Source organism: Strix aluco, chromosome 6 (genome assembly GCF_031877795.1).
Source record: "Strix aluco isolate bStrAlu1 chromosome 6, bStrAlu1.hap1, whole genome shotgun sequence".
NCBI classification, from domain to species: Eukaryota; Metazoa; Chordata; class Aves; order Strigiformes; family Strigidae; genus Strix; species Strix aluco.
In genome coordinates, this window is record NC_133936.1 from 22,170,865 (window position 1) to 22,188,104 (window position 17,240).

The 17,240-nt window shown below is 37.5% G+C and overlaps 1 protein-coding gene across 2 annotated transcripts in view; it reads right to left on the reverse strand.

Annotated features, from left to right (window-relative positions):
* Positions 1 to 2,561: 2,561 nt before the first annotated feature.
* Positions 2,562 to 17,240, reverse strand: part of STK39 (serine/threonine kinase 39) — a 106,078-nt gene continuing 91,399 nt past the window's right edge. For both annotated transcript variants that reach the window (XM_074829029.1, XM_074829028.1), the window contains 2 exons: positions 8,139 to 8,203; positions 2,562 to 4,048 (listed from right to left, as the gene is read on the reverse strand). In XM_074829029.1, the coding sequence (XP_074685130.1) occupies positions 3,974 to 4,048; positions 8,139 to 8,203 (140 nt within the window). In that variant the 3' untranslated portion in view covers positions 2,562 to 3,973. The remainder of the gene's footprint in view (positions 4,049 to 8,138; positions 8,204 to 17,240) is intronic.

Genomic DNA, 17,240 nt, shown 5'->3' on the forward strand with positions numbered 1-17,240 from the left:
CACACTAGAGTCCCAGGAGATAAAAGGCTGGAAATGTCCCTCCCTCTCCCACTCCTTTATACATGCACAAACCAGTTATTCTCCAGACCTGGTTTTGTGCAGAGCTAAATTCTATGTTTATATTCATCCTTTTTAACACTTTGAAAATAATGAATACAGAACTGTGTTTCATCAAGTGACTTCCATCTCAGTCCACCGCACAGAGCTACTTTCAGCACACTGGCAGGGCTGGCTCCACAGACATTGACATTCATCAGCCCACAGAGCCTCTAAGTGCCCAGCTGCAAGCACTGGCATATAATCATCACTATAGATTATTATATTTTTAGAACCATCTAATTAAGCCCTATTTTCCTGGCCTCAGAGACAGCTATATGGTAGCTCACCTGTTAGAGCTTCACCTCGTTAATTAGAGACCTCTTCCTTCAAACACAGCCAGGTGCTCCAGCCAGCAACAGACCCAAGATATTAAGGTACAACATCTTTCTAACAGGAGCACCACAACTGCATTGGGGCAAATCATGTCTTACATATGACAACTGTACCCATATCCTAAATGCTTTTCATGTAAACATGAATAAATGGATAGTTGATGGTTTTCTTTTTTCCATTGTTATTCAACAGATGATGTTGAATGTTAATACAGTATTATAGCTAATATAGTATATAGTATAGTTAATATAGTATATTATAGTTAATATAGTATAGTTGGATGTTAATATAGTATTCAGAAAGCAAATTCCTATCTATTTCTATTCAGTTTCTCCTTCCATCAGTTGCACACTACTTTCTACTGCAACCTACTGTATATTTTTTTTACCTTCTTTATATAGCTGCAAGAATATACTACTTATGAACTTCGTTTTAACAGTCACTAAAACTTTAACTACCTTTTCTTTCAGGTCATTGTCCTTCTGAACTTATTTTGCTTACATTGTATTTATTCACAATACCTTAGTGACAGCAAATAAAATTTAAAAAAACAAACACAGCTGTGATAAATAACACTGCTGCATGAATTTGCTGTCTCACTGAACCAAGGAAGCTCAGTGAAGCTTTGGCATGTTTCTGCATCAGACTGCAAGTGAGCAACAACTGTTAACAGCTTTATCTTGGTACAATACTGCTGACTGCTTCAATTAAAGTATTACATTCTTCTTTATTTAGATACCTCCTGCAGCCCCAAGCAGTACAGCAGATGAGCACTTTTGACAGTTGCTACTCATACCCCAACACCTTTTCCCCAGCCTTCAGGGAGGCGGATAGTGAGTAGAACACAATTTTCATCCAATTATATATTCCCACTTCTTTTCTAGATCTGTGAAAGCAAGCTTCCCTGAACGTTCACTTCTTTGCCTGAAAGCTAACCAGCTAACTACTTTGAAGGTGGATTAGTCAGTACTGGTGCAACATTTGGAGAAGCATCCATTAATGTACATAAAAATAATCTAACAGCAATGCTCTTAACTCCTTTGGATCCTGCTCAGTAGCCACCCCATCAGAGCTTTGCGGGTTATCAACTGTATCACTGGTAGATGTACATTTAAGGTACCTTTTAATTTACTCTTACTCCCACACAAAGGTTGCTAATGAATAATTAGCTGCCAAATTGCAGCCTTCCCCCCAGATCAGACACAAAGCAGTGCCCTCTGTTCTCACCCAGCACAGCCGAGGCAGACGCTCCCCGGCCACAGATGGGTGCAAGCCCAGTGGCACAGCCTTCGCCCCATGGCTGTCACAAGTCCCCTGCCCAGCTCCTCCTCCGGCTGGCCCCAGGGAGCTGGGCACAAAGCGTGCACAAGCTAAGCGAAGCAAAGCATCAACCAAAGTAAGGCAAGAGATAAATGGCAGATTACAGGCCAAGCTAAAATACTGTTGATGTGGAAGAGATACCGAGCAGATTATCAATAATGCCACACCTGCACCTGCAAAGACCCCCCAAAGCTAAGGAAAGGCACACCATTTTTGTCACTGAGGAAAGGCACACTTACCGTTCTTGTTTGCTGCCTTCAGCTGGCTGCAGGTCAGGCCAGGCCTGGTCCCACCACAGCACAGGGCCCTTCCACCCCACAGTGCAGCACCCAGACCCTGTGCACTGCCAAAACCCCGGCCCTGGGGTGGGGAGGTCCTCACACTAATGGCCCTGAGAGCACCAACTGCCCGAGGAGGGCCTGAACTGCCCCAACGAGCCTCAGCTGTGGCCACCAGCCCTGCAGCTGGGCTGGGGCAGCAGGTGTCAGCCCCGGCCCTGCCCTGGGCCCCTCTCACCCTCTTCTCCACATAAACCAGCACCCCACAGGCATACAGGTCCTCCCCCAAATAACCAAATGATTTCCTGAAGTACAAACCCCTCAGGAGTCTTAAAAATGGCTTCTCCAAAGCACTGGAAAGCAAGCAGTCAAGAGCAATCCTCTCCCACGAGCAAGTAAGAAGTGTTTTCTCCCCTTCTCCTCCCCCAGGTGCTGCTTGTAAACTAAATAAAGGCAGCAGACATTTATAACACCACCCTGCCACACAACCATCGAAATGCACACAGAGCATGGAAATTCAACATACGAACATGTTTGTGCAATACACTTTTATTTTTTTAACCTTTGCAGTCATCTTGGAGTAATCATCATGTAAACAGTAGGATGGGATGGGATTACATTGAGTCATACGCAAATGGCTCTAGAACACCTCAACAATTATGACAAGGCATTATAAATAACTTCTCTTAATAATATATATTTGCCATTTTCGGTACATTAAAGAGCTGCCGCTTATCTAGGATTATCTAGGAAGTAGTTTAAATTATAACCTCTGAGAAACACATCTCCAAATTTGAAAGTCTTTCTAAGCTTTGCTAGCTCCATAACATCTATGTCACAGGTTAAGCATAAGACTACTTGGGTCAGAAGTGTTTTCTTTGTAACAGTTTTACTTGATCATTGCACAAAGCCCTATTATTTTTATTCCACCTTGGTATTTTGCAGAACTTCAAGTAAGGTTCAGTTCTGTTCTTCAAGTTTTTATCACCTGTATGAAACTGGTTTCTATCATTAAGGATAAGTTGGATCAGAGATGGACACAGTAAGCAGTCTACCTTAACGACAACAGTTCAAAGTAGTTCTAGCTCATAGACTACCCAATAAAGCATAGTCAAAATACTCTTAACACCTTTGCTACTGTATATCCCCTCCTTGCTCAGATAACTATATATATTCATATATATTGTACCAAATGTATGGTACTTCTAGAAAATGGAGATTATTTATTTAAGCAGCCTCAGGCACATTCTTAAAACATTAATGTCTGCAAGGCACCTCCCACTCCCTCGACAATCAGTTTGTGGACTGGTTTTTAGACACACAACCAACAAAAGCTTGCTAATGCCTAATTAATTAATTTCAAAAAAAACCCCCTAGAAGTTACCAAATACTTCAAAGATATACCTGAAACTTTTTTAAATAATGGGAGATTAACTGCAAATAGCACATAATCAAGTCAAATCATTTTCTTATTACTAGGATGTGTAATGCATAAATATATGAAAAATAAAATTCACAGTCAGTTTTAAAACTAGAATTCAAGTTTGGCTAATAATTCTTAACTTTTATATTTATGTTAATTTCTAAATAGAACAGAACAGAAGCAGTATTATCAACCACAAGTACAGGTAAAATTGTATCACTCGAAGTTTATGAAAGAAGTAAGCTTGATAGAAAATTCCTTTTGTAACCAATAAATACAGCCACCTGAGTGCATTTCCACAGGCTTTTCACTTAGGGGGAATCCAAATCAACTGCTAAGAGACATTTAGTAGCATTTTGAATGTTAGCAGCAGCGGTATAGCTGTGGGCTTTGCTTTTTCTGACTTTGTGAATTGCTAGAGAATGAAGCAGAACTCAGTGTGTGGTGCATTAATTTTCCTTTGCATCTAAGCTGGCCTCTTCGCAATCTCACAATTCGGCTTAGGGTCAAGGGACAGACATCAGCTGACACTTAACTGAGCAAATCCAATCAGTTTCACTTCATCAGGAATCTCAGTGCCGTCACAGCCAGAGGCCTGCAAGTACAAACAGAAATGTTTAGTATATCATGCTACAAAGGAGGATTTGACAGCCAGGCTATAAGTTTTCCCTGTATCGCCTAGTCAGCAAACACCTTACTTGAAGGAAAGCTTCCAGAGTGCTTGGTGTATCCTCTGTCAGTGTCAGCCAGCTGCATCTTTAATTGTAGCAAAGTCTTTTAATCAGTATTAAAAATTATGAAAAAAATACTAGGAAATGAACACTTAAAGACCCAAATTCTTTAACCCAAACTTTTCAGACTGGAGCCAAATTTGCTTTTTCATGTGAGCATGCTGATTTCACTCATGAAGAGCAAATAATCTACATGTATAGAATCCACCTTTTACTGCTGTGCCATAGACACCAAATATCTCATGAGTCCAGCTATCAAGTCTGCTTGGAATACCAATCCACTGAATTTTTAAACAAGAGATTAAAGCAGTCTATGAAGAGTAAATACTAATACTTGCAAAAGGACAGGTCCTTTCTGTCAGTACAATCTCGTACTTAAAATTGTATAGTTGAGATTCTTCAGTAAAGTCTGTCACAGTACAAACTGGCACAAGTGATCAGTTCATTTTTCACAAATAACAGCAAGAATATAAAACCACGTTGTTCTGGACTGAACTGTTACTTTAAATCTGCTTTAAAAAAATTACACACGCTGTAGGCAAAATATTTTTATATTTTGATTTTTAAATACAAATTTGCTTCTGTAGGACAGAAGTGGCTACATTTTAAATAAAGTTTTTTATGCATTCTTTGCCTGTGTGGTAAATCAAAATAATAATACAATTGTACGAACAGTGTGTAATGGCAAATTACTTATGACAGATGCCTTCAGACTCTTTGGCATATCCCCCCAAAAAATGTCAGAACAATTGGTTCACCCTATAAAAATGCTCTTGATCCTTTTATGCCTTAGTAGCAGTTGAACCCTTTAGTAGCACTGGTTCATGTATGTGCAATATAAGGAAAAGAGCTCTCAGACTGTGCACACAAGGTGTACTGTGTGACATTATCCATTGAGTTTTCATGACCAAAAATAAAATCCCTTTATACTTGTGGAAGCATTACATCAGGCTACTCCTTCAAATTTACTTTGATCAGACACAGAGAACAGAAGTTCTCTCTTCAGAGATTATTTCACAGGTCTTATGCCAGTGAAACAGCAAGTTAAAGGTCTGAGCTCATCACCATTGGTTACTATTAAGATATCACAATGGTTTCTGGATTGGGAATTTACTAAATAAATGGCATTTGAATTTTGCACTTAAAATATCATGATAAAAAGAGCTACTACTACTTAACATCATTCTACACTCTAGCTAGCTATCAATCTCCTCAAAGCCATGCTAAGTAACATATCTAGATGCATATAAAATTTTAAATGCCTACCTTATCAATAAATATTGTCTAATATTTAATGCACCTGGAACCTATTAGCTTATATTTTGTGCTTAGTGTAAGTGCAACTACTATACACAAACTGCAACATAAAAGCTCAGCTCTCAGTATTTGCAATTCACTGTTTAGTGACTGAACGCATTCTTTCACATTAATTTTTTTTTTCTCCCTTTTTCATATGAAAAATCCTTACATAAAATGCAAATTATGCTGTGCAATAATTTTGTGTTTCCTTGAGTGTTGCCAAGATTACTTGTGTATTAAAGCAGCCTCCTTCCCAAAGTGTGGACAGCTGGATCCTGTAGGGAAGTCATTCTGTGTTAGCCCAGACAACTAAGGGAGGTTTAATATAGAATGACATCACTGTAAGATCAAAGATGCACTGTTAAAAAAAATATGCAAGATGGAGATCCAACCTTAAAGACAGATTTGTCCAGGCACCTCACTTTAATAACTTTCTTTACCATTTTGGCAATTTAAAGACAAAAATGGTTAAGACATAAGTTGTTCTTTTTTCCCCCGAGATCAAAATAATTGCTGTTTGAATAGAAATATACCAGCAAAAGCAATCTGCAAGCAGCAAAATACTAACCAGATTCTTGTCCACAAACAGTAACTAATTCTAGACTAAAGAGCACATTTCAATTAAATTCTCTGAATGGATATAGGATTAGCTACATGTAGACTTTGAAACCCCATGAAATATTTACCAACAAAATGTGTTTCGATCAAGTCGTATACAAGTGCTCTCAAATTCAGTGAGACCTTGCTAAGAGGTAACAAAGACTCAGTAGGGCATACAAACAAATGACAGAGTTCTCCTAGGCAACAATTCATTTAGCAACTCCACTACACAATATAGAAACAGGCAGAAATGGGACATATATAAAATTAATCCAAGAATAGGAATAAATTTGGATACTTCCTGTGGTTATGTTCTTTTCCCGGGAAGTAGGGAACTAATGCAGGAAACCTAGGTTAAAAATGTCAGGAAGAAACATAGGTTAAAAATTAACCTCAGGAATTGTTACCTAGCCAACGGAGCCTACCTTGAGAAGGAAGAAACACACTGATTTTGGATTGTCTATTAATTCTCATTATGGTAGGCAGTAGGTTTATAACAGCACTCACTCACTGGAATCTGAAATACCATGTGACACTGACTGCACCCCAGCAATAAATCTAACTGAACCACAGAAATAGCCTAATCTAAATTTTCAAGGGAATTTGTTTTCAACGTATATAAACATTAACTGAATACCATGGGATATTACATTTTGGAATCTCAAGCCTATATTTTATGTGTGCGAACTAGAAACCCAGACTTCTACAGAGTCTCTGGAGTATCTACGTATCTAAATGCTCTTGGTGAGATGACCCTGACTACACGATAAAGCTAAATCAGATGTTTAGGCAGCAAGAGCACAGATCAGCTGCAAAAAGAGAAACATTTGCCTTTAAGCTATATTTAGACAGTAAGGGCCACAGAAACAAAACAATTTGAGTCAGATGTCCTTATTCCCTCACGCCAACCCCTTCTCAAAAGAAATGTGTAAGTCTGCTTTTACTGGACTTCAGAGGAAAAATGAGTCCAAATTATTTGGCCAGTTAAAAGTATTCAAATCTATATTTAACATGTGACATGGGAAGAACAATCCTGAATTAATACATTATCATAAACTAGGTCACTTACTCTCTAAAAATGGCTCTCTACAGCCCATGTGAAGCAGCTGCTTTTATAAACAAAGCTGTGATTCTGGAGACCTGCTTATCTAACAGACATTCAGTCTAGTCTTTCATACACAGCTGAGTCACTCTCAGCAAGGGGTGTTGAAAGCTAATTGGTAAGAGTTTGGTATTTACATAGCTAATAATTCAATAGCTTTAGGTATGTAAATTTTTCAACTTAATTTTAGCAAGAAATAAAAACAAATAGAGCACACCAATTCTGAATTAAGTGTTTGCAATGTAGATTTATTAAATTAGATCTATCGTGATAGCATCAATATCGACCAAAATTAAGACCCATGATCCAGGGCACAGAATGCAGCACAGAAAACAGTCCCATGCCCAAAACCAGGGTCTGATGTTGTACATATACAGAAGACAGAAAGACATGGGGAGGGAGAAACAGTAATGAAATACAGTGGGAGCACGATCAACAAGTGTGGATGGTCAACTGAAAGAAGGTTGAAAGGAAGAACTACAGAGAAGCAAGCAACGGAGAGGGAGACCTACATGCAAGAAAAACAGTGGCAGGTGTTGGAAAAAACGAGATTGGAACAAAACATCCATTAGCAGAGGACACTTCAGCCAGGGCAGAGCTGATGGAGTGAATGAGAGTTAACCTAACAACTACAGTCTTCTCTGCTTTACTTGTTTCTGCAATTCTTCCCAAAGGTTTTCTCCCTGCAGTTTCTCACCTAAACCTCAGGCTTCCTCAGAACTCATCTGAATGAACCTCCTTCCCCTTGCACAGTTATGGAGCTGTGTGACTGTACATATCCCTAATGTCCTGTCAAAACAGGATTTAGGTTTTTTCTCTCACACATGGCAATTTCAATCATCTTATCTGTCAACACATTTACTCAGCAAAATAGCTGTAAATGAGAGAAAATCCAGACTCTGTGTGAATACCATGATAATTAGTTTGTTTCTTCCCTTCATGCTTATACTTACCAACTTAAAAGTCAATGTTTTCAAGGCCTTTGGATCATCTACTATCTTCTGTAAGTTAGCAGCAACTGTAAAATAAAGTATGAAAAAAATATGATTTACAGAAAATTGCATTCGACATGACATCAAGCCTCATGTTGAATCTTCTACACACACACACGTCTGTAAATTACCACTTGAATCATTTAAGCTGTCATTTGAAAGTCAGAGGGCAGTTGGACTGCCATAAATTCTGCCTCCTTTCTTTTGCAGTCACTAATCTATGTGACCTGATTTAGGGGAAAAAAAATCTGCCTGAAAACCAAATGACAGAAGAAAATAACTACTGATTTTCAGTTTAGTCTATTCCATAAACAATTAACAATCACACAAATGCAAGTGCAAGGCAAATGGGAAAATCATGCAGCCAAAGGTAAGCTGATGGCTGTCATGATGTATATCATGTTTCTACTATAGTCAGGGCCACCATCAGCACAAGTTTTCAGGAGAAGGCTGAGCTCACTGTCCCCTCTAACTTCTCTTTCTCCTGGCTCTATGTGTGCGCTTCTGTCCTTTTTTTTGGGCTGGCATTAGTACCCACATAGACTCTTGGTGATCTGTTACAGCTCACTACCAAAAGAAAAATGAGCAAAAATAGGAGAGTGATAAAAAAGAGCTGATCTTTAAACTACTCTCTCAGTAAGCATGACCGAGATTTGTGATGTAACAGCAATAAACAGCTTAACTAGATCTACAGAGCCCAAGTGTCCAGAGAAGGAAGCTGTATGCCATAACAGAAGTAGCAGGAAGGGAAAAATTTACTCCCTGAAAACAGGAGGGGGCAGGAAAATAATAAATCCTTTTTCTGTCAAAACATTTAAGTCACACTTTTACTTCGTCTAGTCTTTTACAATATTGCTACTATTAACCTTGACCAGAAAATTCACTGCTTTCAGTTTTGTACGTTTACTAAACTTGCTCCCCAGCTTTGTACAGTCATAGATCCCGAGCTAACTCAGACCAAATCGTTGAGGGCCTTTGTTCAAGACTGACTTATGAGAAAAAGATGTCATCAACAGGACCTCTGCATGAGATAAAGACTCCATACTTGGCAGAGCTGTTTAGACAAGATTTTAAAATGGAAATAAACAGGTATTAAGTAGCGAACATTTCTTAGTACACTGAGTAGGTAAGTACCATAAAGCAGAGAAGCAAGAAACCCAATGTTGTCCATAAGTAATACTTTCCACAGAATTCATAAGGTGGAAGATATACAGCAAATGTTTGCATGTTGAATGCCCTATTGCTACAAACTCAGGTTCCTACTTCCTCCATCTAACATCACAATGATAAAAATTTCACTCCTACCATGCCTGATCATATAAGATTCACTGTGTAGTAACAGAAATTGGCCCCACAGAAGAAGTATAGTATTTGGCAAAGGAATTTAGAGAAGTAAACAATTAGGCCAAGCTACCTCTGTTAAAGGTAAGGATTGTTTATACACTTGTAACAAATTTGACTGGGGATGAAAGGGTGTTTGAAACTAAAAACAAGCGTTAAAAGCAAGCACAAGATACATTTTGTAGAGAACACTTTCTGGGAATAAAAAAATTAACCTTCACAGTTAAATGAACTCAACTACAGGCACTACAACAGAAAGTCTTTAAGTTTTTAAAGCTTCATTATTCATAATCTTCTTTACTCTAGTCATTACAAACAGTTATTATTTTAATCGCACAACTCACTTCCACAATCAGTAAGTCAATTTTATTCCAATACCTCCTACCTGATAAAATACATGCAAATACAGATAATGCTTTTCCTTACAATTAATACTTAGAACCTCATAAGCAGGCAAAAAAGGAGTGTTCAGTCTCATAGCTCCTAAAGCCAGGAAGCCAGCTTCAATTTTTTATGTCTTAAAAATCTCTAAAATAGGATCATGTACTCAAGAGCAGCTCTGGCTTATCCAAATCCCCGTAAAACATGTTTTCAAAAAAAAAAAAAAATTTAAAAAAAGGACAAATTCTCCAGCTAGTGTTAGCTGGCTTCACTGAAATGGAGACAAAGTGCTACAAAACCAGATGAGAGTTGGGTCCTCAATCCAAAGATATTTAAGTTCACCTATTATAAAATGCTACAACCAGATGAGCTTCAAATGCACACTCGTCTTCATGAGGGGCAGCCTTCCATTTAATGTTGAGCAGCTGTAGAACAACTAAGGCAAGTTAGCATGCTGCTTGGTTATTTCGCCTGAACGCAAAAACTTCCAGCTGCCCTTAGGCAAAGTTAAGTGGCAGTTATTATTACTGCACTTGCAAACAGCAGCCCATTATCGGCAAGTGTTTAAATACAGTGGAAAGCAGCACTGAGGACTGCCCAAGTAATATCAAAGTCTTAAAAAACCCTAACCTTCCTGCTGATTCTTTAACAGGGAAGAAATTAAAATTTTCAAAGCAAAAAGAGCAAAAGATAAACTAGCAATATATGTAAATAGTTAATTCTAATTACGTTTTTTTTTTGTTAATTAAACACCATAACAGATAGGACTGATATTTTAGATGGATATCCTTCTTCAAGAAAACTGCTTTTCAAAGAACGGTGCTCATTGAAAGGCTACAGGGACAGTTTCATTTGTTCACTTGTCTTTACTTTTAATAGGAACACAAGGCAAAAACTTTTACACACAAAATGCTAGAGAAACATCTGAAGCCAGCATATGAAATATGTTTTATTTTTCCTTCTCTGACAGGCTATAACTGGAGTGGGACATGTTCAATCAAACAAAAGATTAGGAAGATTTAAGGGAATAATGCCAGATGTTTTCAGGCTACGCTTGAAAATGAGAAGGCAGACCTGCAAAGAGTCCATAACATTAGAATACAAGTTTACATAAACAATAGTCACACCTGAAGTTTCCTACAGAGAGATCTTTTCAATTTTGATTATACACATTCAGCATTTTTCAAGTAAAACTAGCATTTCACCTGTGACTTTCGGTATTCTGTGTTTTACATTTTCTGGTCTTTACAGAATGGCAATAAAAATGATTTTGCCAAAATATTGTCATTAATGCTATTCAATCAAGCCACTGTGAATGTGAATCCCTCAAAGGCCTGCTCTTTCTGCAACATCTGAAAGCATAAGTAATTAACATCCACTAAGAATCAAATTTGTGAGTGTAATTACCTAGCAAAACCATACGGTCCTGTTGGTATCTCTCTTATTTTTCTAACTCCTTGCTTTTGTTTTGCTAGGTCTTGTCCTTATTTAGGCTGCAAGGCCAACAATTAGAGCCAGCTGTCTGAATTTGGATACCTAACTCCACATTTCAGGAAACTACTTAAAACATGGTTCTTCTTTTCTTAGAGATGAGACAATCACCCTGTTCACCTTAGTGCAAGCCAAGGGTTCTAGGACCTCAGAAGTACGTAGCTCTGCACCTAAACACCTTGAAGATCTGGGGTCAGCTGGTAACTGGAATCTTTTGGGGCCTGATATAGTCATCTAGGAAAAACAGCAATAACCCATGAACTGCAGGTATCCATGGCCTCTTTAGTTTAGTTAATTTATTTTAGAAATAGAGCCAGCAGCACAGGCAGCAGAAGCCATGCAAGCAGTTGACAGTACTTTCGGAAACCCAGCCTGCAGTGCCTTCCAGTTATTTCTCCAGAAAGTCTGGGAATCCTGTCTTAATTACAGTAAAGACATTCTCAAAATTGGAATACTCATACTACTTTAAATGCAATTAAATTAAGCTATCAGTTGCATTAAATATAACTGACTTGCCACTCTTAGGAATATACTTCTAAAAATTTACTAAACCTACACAGTTTGGACCACTAAGTAAGCAGTCTCCTGAAAGACACCAAGAAATTCATGCCAGACATATGCTCACAACACTAAACAATGTTCTCACACACAAGCAGTTGCTGCTACTGTTCAGCCCTATTCAGAATTACTGATCGCAGCAGGCAAGAAAGAAAAGCAATTATTTTAAGTAGAACTGCTATTAGACTTTACTGATGAGCCTTTCCCCCAGCTACTAAATTTAGGCTCTTTTCGTCAAGGAAAATGATTTACTAGGTTGAAACTCACTAACCGTCCTAGTACAGTTCATATACAAAGTTTTAATAAGCCTAAATAGAAAAATAAGCTTAAATTTTCTAAATGCAGATGAACCCAACCACATCTGCCAACACTAGGGAGGAAAACAACCATTCCACTCTCACCATGTCTCCCTCTCACATGCTCCCAAGCAAGTCAGTGTACAAAGTAAATTTAATACAGTAACACTCTCCCTCAGGTGAAAAGGAGTTTCATATTAGGAGTTTCTAGAGAGGTGGGAATTGTTCTCTCCACTGATACTTAAATTATTTGGAAAAGTGGAGAGCACTGTAAAATATACGTCTCTGGATTCTACTTTACACTTTATCTCCAAGTTAAGTATACTACAGTTCCTATTGACAAAGCCATTTTTCTCTGAAGTACTCTGAAGTCATGCCTTGGATGTTGTACTTCTGGAATTCATAGTAGACAGTTTCCCTGGAAGCAGCACTAACTGACAATTTCAAATCCTGCTGGGAATTCACTGTTTCTACAAGGCCTGGATACACTAGACTCAACTTTATTTTGCAGAGTGTTTTCTCAAGATGTTATGGCCATACTCCTATAAAAGTCAGAAGAAGAAACATGACCAAGATAACTGCAAGAAAAAATTAAGTGGTGATGGAAAAACCTTTGCCAGCAGTAACCTCAAGTAAATAGAGTATACTTCAAATCATGCCTTGGAGCAAAAGTCCTCTTCAAATGTTAGCAGCAGTTAGCACAATAGGCTTTTTGTTGTTTACAACAATAAATGAGGTGCCGTTCTGCTTTTTTCAGAAAGGTTCTGAAGGACATATAATCAACCTATGTACCACAAATCATTCCAGGTTCTTTTGCAGGTTTTGCTCAGTGACAAATGGTTGTGCCACTGCCAAAGTAAGTGTCTGCACTTGCAGAACACGCAATAGGATAAAAGGTCAAACCCAGCATACAAATATACACAACATAGGCTGCTAATTGCAGATGTAATAAATAAAAAAAACCCATGTAACTACAGTCCTCTAGCATGCATATTTATGTACTACACTTTTTGATATATGACAATTTTGGCCAACCACATCAGTTGTAATTCTTAAGTAAGTGATCAATATAAACTGAGGTAACAACAACAAAAAAAGACCATTTTCAAAATCACCAATAAATATAACAGAATAACCACACTTTGGGCAGTCTTAAATAGCTGTTTTGCTCCTGTAATGCGACAGGACTCTGCCTGGTTATTTAGAATTCTTAACACAGCATGAAACCTAACCCTAATGGCTTCTGAAGAGGGAAAACTTCTGGAAAAGTTAAAATTAATGAGACAGTAAATAAAGCTATATGAACTACAGTAGAACTATTTCCAGCACAATAACGACCCAGCCAACTGAGCCAGAGCCATCTGGCATAAACAGAGACACAAGTAGAATCTAAAGCTTGAGATAATATTTCTGGGGTGCTCTCAAAAGAATAATGACTCATCTGCTTTTCCATTTTGAAAAGAATGCATGGGGAACCTCTGACAGTATGCTTAGGTTCAACAGTTTGCAAAGCTATTGCATATTGTAACCCTGAAATTCAGATATGAGGAAAGGGAAAACGTTATTCAGGCACAAAATCACTGTCATAAAAAACCCCTGAAAAATTATAAGCTCTGAGAAAATGAAAAATATTTTTAATAAGTGAAAAGTGAAATAATGTTTATGTAGTCCAAAACTCAGTCTATAAGAAACAGCCACCTTCAACTGCTCCCTACTTCATCAAGGGTATTGCTGTTAGAGAGACCAAACTCAAAGCTCCACAGATCTTTCCTGCTGGTTGTTTCAAATACTACCTCTTCCCCAACTATAGGCAGTTGTTTTGCCATTTTCATGTGATACATAGAGTTCTACATAACTAAGTGCCTTGGGAGTCTGATGATTTGAGGATTAATGCTGTATTCTCATGCATGGGTCTTAGGAAGGAGGATGCCTGAGTGACACAGGATACTTTTCAATGGAATTATCACTCCCAAAAATTCAGCTGCTAGTAGAGCTTTCCTCCAAAGGGCTGAATTTATTATGCGTGCTCTTGAGGCAGTTTCACACATTGCAAGAGGTTCATTGCAATATATACATTCATTTATATTTCATACTACACAGTGGTTTTCATGCATTTGCAAGTTCATAACAAAATCAAAACCAAGTTTTAAAAGCTAGCTAGCACTGGATTATAATACATTATGCAAAACAATCAGAGCAATCAATCTTTAGAGTTTTCGGTAACAATTCCTCCAGATCTCTGACTTTCTTACTATTGTCTAATATTATCTAATAGTGCACAAACGGTCTGCCTGAAAGGCTTTTCAAAGAGAGGTCAAAAAGGTCTTTTAAGTGTAGCATGATTCCATTAGTTCACCCATTCAGAATGCTAGTCATAAAAATCCCTTTTGTTTATGTTGCTTGAGAACAGTAGTAAGGGAAATATTAAAGCATTTTGAGATATGTGACAGCTAACTAACAAGTGTATATTGCTAGAGGACTGCAAGGAGCTAGACATGATTCTTGTAAGCAAGAAATAAAAGAAAATAGAAAGATTAACAGCAAGCCTGGCTTCTCTTCTGAGGAAGCTATTGGACACTGATAAGGCAGAAACATTAAAAACATTCAGAAATGTATTATTTATGAAGAGGCTGTCATTAGGAATTTATCAAAGGAAGATTAAGGCTCACAAATTTGTCTGAATTCTCAAAGTACATTGCTGAATCAGTAGATGTAGATAAAGACAGTGGCAACTATCTCCATTTCAACATTTGATACTTTAATATCTAACAGCTTGATTTGCAGCCTCACAATCAGAAAACACAGCTTAAAGAGGACAGCTACAGGACAACAGAAGGCCAAAGCAGTTCTGCCTTGAAAGGAACACTGGGAGACTGAAAAAGGTCTACAGCACCCTTATGAACAGTACTACAATTTCCATAGCTTAAAGTAATTATTAAAACCACTTGAGCCTTGTGGTTCATATGGGTTCTGAGCAATACTGTAAACATGATAAACCCAGCAATGTATGCTGCTTCATGTGTGTATAAAGTACCAAGCATGAGGAAGAACTGCAGTAAGTAAAACCATCCTCACCTCCCGAAGAATGGCCCAACATACAGAACTAGTAGAAAGGAGGCAAGCAATACTTCCAATTATGCACAGAATACTCATAGGCACAGGTTGTACGACCCCTAGTGAGTACCAAAATCTGTGCTGATTTAACGTGGATATTAATTAATTTATTCTATACAGACAACCAAGGTTTAGGCTAGTTCACATCTTTTGAGACATTTTTGAGGACATTAACTAGTAGTTTGGCATCAGGGTATCTTGTTCCAAAAAAGGAGGTGGGGGAAGGGAAGTGGGACCAAAGCTTTAACAACTAACCAGTTATGCCATGTTATGCAAGAGTGGAACAGGCAAAGGCATGGAAGAGACATCAGGGTCAACATTCCTCATTGACAGACAAAAAAAGACTTAAATATTTATCCTTGCTCAAACTGAAAAAATTAAAGGGTTTATGGAATAATAGTAAACCTCAAATGTCTTCACATTAAGATCCATTAAGCTGGGGTATTAATACCAAGGGGTTACAGACAAAAACTGGAAAACCAAGGACTGATAAAGTAATATATAAGATTTCATTTTTCTTTAGGTAGATAATGGAAAAATTCTCACCCAACAGAAACAGTATATTTTATGAAACAGAACCACTGTATCAAAATGGAACATGAAATAAGTTAGGCTATAAATCTACCTATTTCAATTCCAATAACACATTATTAAACTCCCAAACTCTCAACTATTTAGTATGGATATCTGATCCTAAGGTAATGTTATACATTCTACAATCTGTGAGAGGGGAAAAAAAAAAAAAAAAAAAAAAGAAAAGAGACTGAAATTGTGATAACTGTTTTTATTGATTAAATTAAAATATAACTGGCAAATTGTACGCTTTTTCCAGAAACTTATGAAAAAATAGAAGGTTAATATTTCAGATTGATTTTTTTTTCCCCCCAGAGTATGTGAAGAACACTCAGGCAAACCACTGCACGTTTAAAACAAAGTGCTATAAAAAGGTAGGTAGAATATATTTGGGTACTTAAATGCTTATCTATTTCAGACCTTGATTCTTTGTGTGTCTAATGGAGTAGATTATCCAGGAAGATGAGGGAGGAGTATATACAGATTTCACAATTTCCCCTTCATTTTGAGAGAAGCATTTTGATGATCCTGAGCATTCTAAACCTCAGTCTAGTCTCAAATGAACATTTAAAATAAAAATTTAGAACTGCTGCCCAACATTGCTAGTAGGAATATTTAACAAGCCTGGGATATTACGGTAAATTGTGCTCATAAATTCTCTATACAAAAGAATGAGTCAGAGTACAAGGTTGAAAAAATCATTTGCCAGTGACTGAATGTAAAAAGGAAGTGCTAGCTTTCAGACAAAGGTTTTGACAACAGTTTGATAGTCATCAATATATTGAAGACAGCTCTAACAAATACCTTCATCATGCTGCATTAAAGTTGAAATGTAGGTCTACGCAGAAATAAGGCAGGTCACATTCTGCTATGCATATTATTACTTTGTAATCTCCTCTCCCCATCAGATCTTCACAACTCCTCCTGTCCTGAGTTCTGCTATGAATTATAGATATTGTTCTGACAAAACTATTAAGAAGATGAAATAGCAGCCAGACTACTTCAATACCTTATATCTGAAACTTGAAACAAGGAAAAATATATTTAGAAAAGACTCCCTGATGTGCAGGAGTTAGGTTCTCAAATAGACTACCTCTAGTTTGAAGAACCTCGATAAATCCTTATTTTGACATACTAACCACTTGCAGAGAAGTGAATGCCAAGGAAACAAATAACAGCAACTAAATTACTACTGAGAAGAGGAACATTACTTACATTGCTGTCTTTGCAATTTCTGATTCAAATTCACAGTTATCTTTTTTTAATTATTATTTATTTAACTAGAAAGAAAAGACCTCAAAACACAATT